At 35.8% G+C, this 7525-nt stretch overlaps 1 protein-coding gene across 3 annotated transcripts in view; it reads left to right on the plus strand.

The window, feature by feature from the left end:
* Nucleotides 1-1903, plus strand: part of DOCK11 (dedicator of cytokinesis 11) — a 188423-nt gene extending 186520 nt beyond the window's left edge. For all 3 annotated transcript variants that reach the window (XM_036840277.1, XM_036840275.1, XM_036840276.1), the window contains one exon: nucleotides 1432-1903. In XM_036840277.1, coding sequence (XP_036696172.1) covers nucleotides 1432-1554 — 123 coding nt within the window. In that variant the 3' untranslated portion in view covers nucleotides 1555-1903. The remainder of the gene's footprint in view (nucleotides 1-1431) is intronic.
* The last annotated feature ends 5622 nt before the right edge of the window (nucleotides 1904-7525 follow it).

A 7525-nucleotide genomic window follows, 5' to 3' on the forward strand; every position in this document is an offset into this window, starting at 1 on the left:
TGCCGCAACTAGAGAAAGCCCTCGCACAGAAACGAAGACCCAACACAGCCATAAATTAATTAATTAATTAATTAATTAAAATAGCTTTACAAAAAAAAAAGCAAAATCATTTAAAAAAAAACTTCTTCAAGCTTTTGACTTTTTAAAAGGGATTTATATCACCTTAAAACTATTAATTGCAGGTCTTAATTAGATAGAGTTGGTGGTGGCCATTGTAGTGTCTTTTTGGTCTGTTTTGTTCATGATGAATGCTCTATTTTCTCGTCACATCTGACAGTTGTGGATAATCAATCATCCCTTAAACCTCTCCTGTGCTTTCAGATTAGTGTCATGAGTTATGATTTTTGTAAGAGGAAATTTCTCTATTATGGACTTTATATAAGACATGATTTGTAGCAACACAAATGATATGACGCATTACTGCCACCGTAAACCAATTTGCAGGCTTAATACTGAAGTTTCAGAGCTAACTCGAGAACCCAGTATTGAAAGCTTGAGACCTAAATTGGGACAGTATAGTAAAGAGGTTGGATGTGATGTGTACGCTATTCTTTTCGTCTATATAATCCATGCATGAGATCTCTGTTGCTTTTGAGCACACAAAATAGTTAATTTTGGGGACTTCCCTGGCGGTCCAGGGGTTAAGACTTTACCTTCCAATGCAGGGGGTGAGGGTTTGATCCCTGGTCGGGGAGCTAAGATCCCACATGCCTCGCGGCCAAAAAAACAAAACACAAAACAGAAGCAACACTGTAACAAATTCAATGAAGACTTTAAAAATGGTCCGTATCAAAAAAAAATCTTTAAAAAAAGTGGATAATTTTTAAAACATCTATACTAATATGAATATGTATGTTTACATGTTTATGGGATATAAAATTTATATTTATGAAGTTTATTTCCAAGAAAAGTCTTCTGTATTAATTAGCTTATATAATTATAGTATGTATTTAGAAATGTTCACTTATTTTCTCTTCACTTAATATTATTTCCCAAGTCTCCAGGGAAGGAGCATGGGTATCTGCATGTTTGAAAAGTCCCACAGTGATCCTGAGAACCACTCTTAGAAGATGATCTATAAACTTGTATCAAAGAGTCCACTGTTTAGGACTCTTGTTATGACCATCTGTTAAAAAAATTGTTTTAGAGATTGTATTACCTCTCGCTTTCTGTTGAATTTTGCATTTTACAGCCTTTTGTTTTTCTTAATGAGTAACCAGATCTTTTCTGCTTTTTTGATATGCTGCCTTTGTAATACAGCTTTGAAGACTTGAGTCGGTAATGTTTCTCTTTGCTCTTTCTGCTTTATGTCATTTTAAATAGCTAAGTGTCAGTGATAAATTGAAATATGCCTGTGATTTCATATACACATACTTTTTTGGCAGTGGCTATTTTACTTCATGATAAACATGCAGACTTCTTTCGTTTTAGATATTACAAGAAGACACAATGCATTCTCCCTGGATGAGCAACACGTTACATGTATTTTGTGCAATTAGTGGCACGTCGAGTGACAGAGGTTATGGTTCCCCAAGATACGCTGCTGAAATATGAGGACATACAGATGTAAAGTGATAACAAGAATGAACCTTCTCAGGAATATTTTGAGCTGTGCAAATGTTAAAATTTAAGGATTTGATATACATGGAGTGTTTTCTTCCTGACACCAAAATTTTCATGCTTTCAAACAGGGTGCTTACATATTTGTAAATATTTAAGCAACTTGAAAGTGCCTGGAAAATTGCACCACTGTGCTTGGTTTGTACTTTTTTAGGTAAATCTATATACTGAGAAGTAGAGCTCAAAAACATTAATTCGATTTGCTTAATTGTTGCTTAAAATAATAATGGTACTGTGTAAAATTGTATAATGGAACACAATAAAAGGTAAAACTTATTTGTAATTAGAAGTGAAGGAAATACTTTGAACTTAGCATTTTTCTTGACAGGAAGCTAAATTTATTATCATACTAATCCTTGGAGGAAAAAAATTGATAAAATTTCCATAAAACATGGATACTTCCAATTGGGGAGATGATTTGAAATCTTGCCTACCAGTGGTCAAGACTGGGCTAAAGGAAACAAAAGCATTATTTAAAAAGGAAAATTTCACAAAGAAAGGATATATATAGAAATACCAGGGTTACCGATCCTTCAAGTTTTGATCCAGTGATGGTAGGTTCTCCAGTTGGTCTCTCTGACGTACAAGACGAGGGATTCCTTTGTGGCGTAGGTTTGCCTAGCAAGCAGCGTTTGTTGCCAGAGCTTCATCAGCTGAGGCTATATAGCTATAAAGCTAAACAAAACATCTCTGAGATTTGCAGTCAGTACATACTATGCAACTTCAAAGCTTTAGCAGCAGATTCTGAGGGTAGGGATTTTGTAATGATGATTTTCTTCAGTTTACAAGTTTGACAAGCATTTTGATAGAACTTGATGGTTGCAGCGTTTCTTGGGTCGGTATACATAACCACCACAGATTTAGCAACTGCTAGCTAAGGATTACATCTCTAACTATGAAGAAGCCTCAGACTACTTAAATAATTCAGGAGAAACCAAGATGCAAAGAACTTTTTTAGCTTGCATTATCCGTATAATTTTGGCTGCCCTTCATGTAAACTTTAAGTCCTAGACTTATTTTTCTTATGTAGTTTAGCTTATTTTACAGACAAAAAAAAAGGGCGGGGGGAAACAGACACTGAAATATAAATGGATCGCATGGAGCCTTGGCTTTTTAAATACTTTGTGATCAAGTAAATCTTAGAGATTATGCACCTGACTTGGCCATTTTTCTTTACATGTCATTTTTAAGCTTTCAGGGGAGCATGAAATTATTTATGAAACGTTAATTTTGTATTTAATAGGGGATTCAGAAATTTCAGAGGCAGTTTGTAATTCCTTAATATCTTGGAGTAACTGGAGAGTTAGTTTCACCTTTAAAGTGATTATATTTGGCATGTATATGTAAAGAACCGTCACCTAGAGAGAGTGCTGCCTTCTGAGAATGAGGCATCTTGGGGAAACTTCAGTGCTCCTTTGTCAATGACTAGTCCCTATCATGTCCCCCAGCACAGTATTGTGCCCTGTGGATAATTTTTTAAAGTATAACAAATGACCCCTGCCCTCAAGGAACTTGCAATCTAGTTGAGGAGGCAATATAGACACAAAATTAAATAAAACAAGAATTAACAATATAAGACAAGAAAAGTTGTATATGAACATTGACAAATGAAAGACATTGCCCATAGCTCATATCACATTCAAGGAATGAGAGGCCGCTGTGAGTTGTAATGTTCAGGGATGGTTTCATGGACAAAAGTAAGCCTTGAACAGGCTTTCTAAGGTGAGAGGGTATTCTAGGCAGGAGGAACATCATGAGCAAAGGTGCAAAGAGAATTTGCAGAAGTTCAGGGGATGGTGAGGAGACCAGTTTTGTTCAAGGGAGTAGTGGAAAGAAAATTCAGACCTAGATTTTGGAAGGCCTTGAATACCAGGCTAATAGTATTTGGACTTCAGTCAGTAAATATGGGGGAGCCAGTCAAGGTTTTTGAACAGAGAGATTACTTGATTAAATGTTATTTTTAGTTATGAGTCCATAAACCCATAGATGTGAATAAGAATGGAGAAGAAAGGACAAGTGCAAGAGATACTATGTGGAAAGACTGGACATGACTTATTGATGGCTAAGGAGAAAAGAGGAAAAGTTAAAGATAATTTTGTGCCCTGTGGCCAGTGAGTTCTCTGGGTCATAGCACAATTTCACTAGATTTTTTTTCACCAACTTTCAGACTGAGGTCAGAAAGCTATATACAGAAAACAAGGTGGGCTAGACTAGAGAAGGCCAGCGAAATGTGTTTTGAAACACTGCATATATTAGGTATTACTGTTTATATAGTTTAATGATTTCATGAAGTGATTTGGCCTCTACAGATTAATTCACATCAAAGAGTACATTTCTGCTATACTGATTATTTTGCAGTTAAGCCTGAGTCCAATTTCCCCTGGAAGCTCTTGTTTTGATAGTCTTCGACCATATTGTAAAATGTGAATAAAGTCACCATTAGTAGTGTTAGTTTATCACTACAGTGATAACCCGTAGAGAAAGTAAGCAATTCCATGCAGGTTTTCCAAGTAACCGGTGCACCAATGTCATCGTGTCTATAGATGGGATTGTTATTGTTACCATATGACTTGGCTGCCTATAATAAATACTGTAAACATCTTTTTAAAAATGAAACAAAGAGCAGCAGTGGTAACAACAGCCTTGGAACCTTGACCAACGTATCATAGAACTAGAGATGACTCACTGGTTAATTAACAAACTAAATAGGTCAGCATAATAAAAACCTAAGCCTTTGATTATAAATACTGGTTTATCTGAAATGCAGAACCTGAGCAATGTATTGGAATAATAGGAAATTTCCAAACTCTTGAAAATATTAATAATCAGACACATATTTCAGGCTTCAGACACATATTTCATATTTCAGGTAGCCCACAAAATGGTGGGCTACCTTCAGTCTTGTTCTAACAGTATACTACTTCAGCTATCAAAACACAGGGGGGAAAAAAAAACACAAGGGAAAGGAGTAGAGTAAAAGGGATGGGGATGGGGAGCGGGTTTGTGTAGCAAGGCTATTCCCCTATCCTGGGATTTGGCCAATAAGAGTGCTTCGTTCATCTGGTTCCAGTTACAATAATGCTTTTTTTCTAGTCCCAAACCACGTAATGGTTACTTGAAGAAAAGTGTATATGTATGTTTATCCAACTCCTGACTGAACTTGTGACTAAATCCTTCAAAGATTTTGCCTCTGTGTATGGCATCTTAAAACTTTTTCCAACATGCTTTTTTCTCTTCTATTTTCCTCTTTATTGAGCTGTAATTCACACACCGTACAATTCACCCATTTGAAATGCACAATTCAAGGGTTTTTAGTATATTCAGAGTTGTGCAACCATCACCACAATTAATTTTAGAAATTTTCATCACTCCAAAAAGAAACCCCATGCACATTAGCAGTCACTCCCCATTGCCCACCAACCAGCCCCCAGCCCCTGACAATCAGTAATCAACTTTCTGTATCTATAGACTTGTATTCTGGACATTTCATATAAATAGAATCACACAATATGTGGCCTTTTGTGACTAGCTTCTTTCATTTAGCATAATGTTTTCAACGTTCATCCATGTTGTAGCATGTATCAGAATTTCACTCCTTTTTATAGCTGAATAATATTCCTTTTGTATGGATACACCACATTTAATCTGTTCATCAGTTGATGGACATTTGGGTTACTTTTGCTTTGGGGCTATTATTGATAATGTTGCTATGAACACTCATGTACAAGTTTTGCTGTGGATATGTTTTCATGTGTCTTGGGCATACACCTAGGAGTTGAATTACTGGGTCATATGGTAACTCTACATTTAGCCTTTTGAAGGACTGCCAGACTGTTTTCCACAGCAGCTGCACCACTTTACAGTCCCAGCAGCAATAAATAAGGATTCCAATTTCTCAATATTCTCAGCAACACTTGTTATTATCTGCCTCTTTGATTATCACCTTCCTAGTGGGTGTGAAGTGGTATCTCATTGGGGTTTTTGTTTGCATTTCCCAAATGGCTAATGAAGTTGAGCATTCTTTCATGTGTTTGTTGACTATTTTTATATGTTCTTTGGAGATATATCTATTCAGATTCTTTACCCATTTTTAAACATTGGTTTGTCTTTTTATTGTTGAGTTGCAAGAGTTCTTTATATGTTCTAGATGCAAGTTCCTTAGCAGATATATGATTTCCATATATTTCTGTGGGTTGCCTTTTCACTTTTGTAATGGCGTCCTTTGAAACAAAAGTTTTTAATTTTGATGAAGTCCAATTTATCTATGTTTTCTTTTGTCGCTTGTGCTTTGATATCGTACCTAAGAAGACATTGCCTAATCCAAGGTCATGGAGATTTATACCTACATTTTCTTCAGGTTTGGGAGTTTTAACTCTTACTTTTAGGTCTTTGATCCATTTCAAGCTCAAGTTCTTGTATATGGTGTGAGATAGGGGTTCAAATTCATTCTTTTGCATGTGGATATCCAGTTGTCTTTGTACCATTTGTTGAAAAGACTATTCTCCCCCATTGAATTGTCTTGGCACCCTTTTCAAAAATCTATTGACCATAAATGTACAGGTTTATTCTGGGCTCTCAGTTCTATTCCATTGATCTATATGTCTGTCCCTATGCCAGTACTGCATTGTCTTGATTACTGTAGCTTTGTAGTAAGTTTTTAAGTTGGGAAGTGCAAGTCCTCCAACTTCATTCTTTTTCAAGACTGTTTTGGATATTCTGGGTCCCTTGCATTTCCATATGAATTTTAGACTCAGATTGTCAATTTTTGCAAAAATAAAACAAAGTAGCTGGGATTTTGGTAGAATTTGCTGTGAATCTGTAATTTAATTTGGGGAATATTGCCACCTTAACAATATTAAGTGTCCCAATCCATGAACGTAGGATGTTTTTCTATTTGCTTTGGTTGTCTTTCTTTCAAAAGTATTTTGTGGTTTTCGGTTTAGAAGTCTTACACTTCTTTTGTTAAAGTTATTCCTTAGTATTTTATTCTTTTCAATGCTATTGTAAAGGGAGTTGTTTTTTTTAAATTTCATTTTCCGATTGTTCATTGCTAGTTTATAGAAATACAACTGACTTTTGTATATTGACCTTGTATCCCGAAACCTTGCTGAATGCATTTATTAGCTTTAATAGTTTTTTATGGATTCTTTAGTGTTTTCTATATAAGATCATGTCATCTGAAAATAGATAGTTTTACTTCTTCCTTTCCAATCTTGATTCTTTTTATTTCATGTTCTTACTTGGCACTTGGCTAGAACTTCCAGTAGAATGTTAAATAGCAGTGGTGAGAGCAAGACATCCTTGTCTTATTACTGATCTTTGGGAGAAAGCTTTCACTCTTTCACCTCTAAGTATGGCATTAGCTGTGGGTTTTTCATAGATGCTTTTTATCAGGTTGAGGAAGTTCCCTCCAACATGACTTGCATCTGTTTTCCAATTCAGTTTCCCCTGGTAATCATATGATCCGTGTATGACATATAGGGAAATAGGTGAGAAATGGTTAAGAAATGTACTCACGATACACATCAAATTAGAGATGAAACCAAGGCATCCTAACTCGCAGTCCACAGTGTTTTCAACTATTATATACTATTTCCTATAGTCTCCTGCTGCAACTTCCTGCAGCTTTCTACAGAGACCAAAAAAGTTTCCTCTCTTCCTTTTTACTAAGAAGGTAAGCTCCATAAAGGTAGAGTCTGTGTCTAATTTTTCACCTCTGTTTCCCTGAAATCTAAAAGTGCCTGCCACAGAATAAGTACTTGAGCAGTGTCTAGGAAATAAAGCCAGTTTAGATAAGCAGATACTTCCAGGGCTTTTATTATGAGCAAGGCAATGTAGACAATATCCCAGCCCTCAGAGACAGTGTGGTTGAGAAAGTAAGACATAGTCACATAAGGTATGAAGA

Source organism: Balaenoptera musculus, chromosome X (genome assembly GCF_009873245.2).
Source record: "Balaenoptera musculus isolate JJ_BM4_2016_0621 chromosome X, mBalMus1.pri.v3, whole genome shotgun sequence".
Classification (NCBI taxonomy): Eukaryota; Metazoa; Chordata; class Mammalia; order Artiodactyla; family Balaenopteridae; genus Balaenoptera; species Balaenoptera musculus.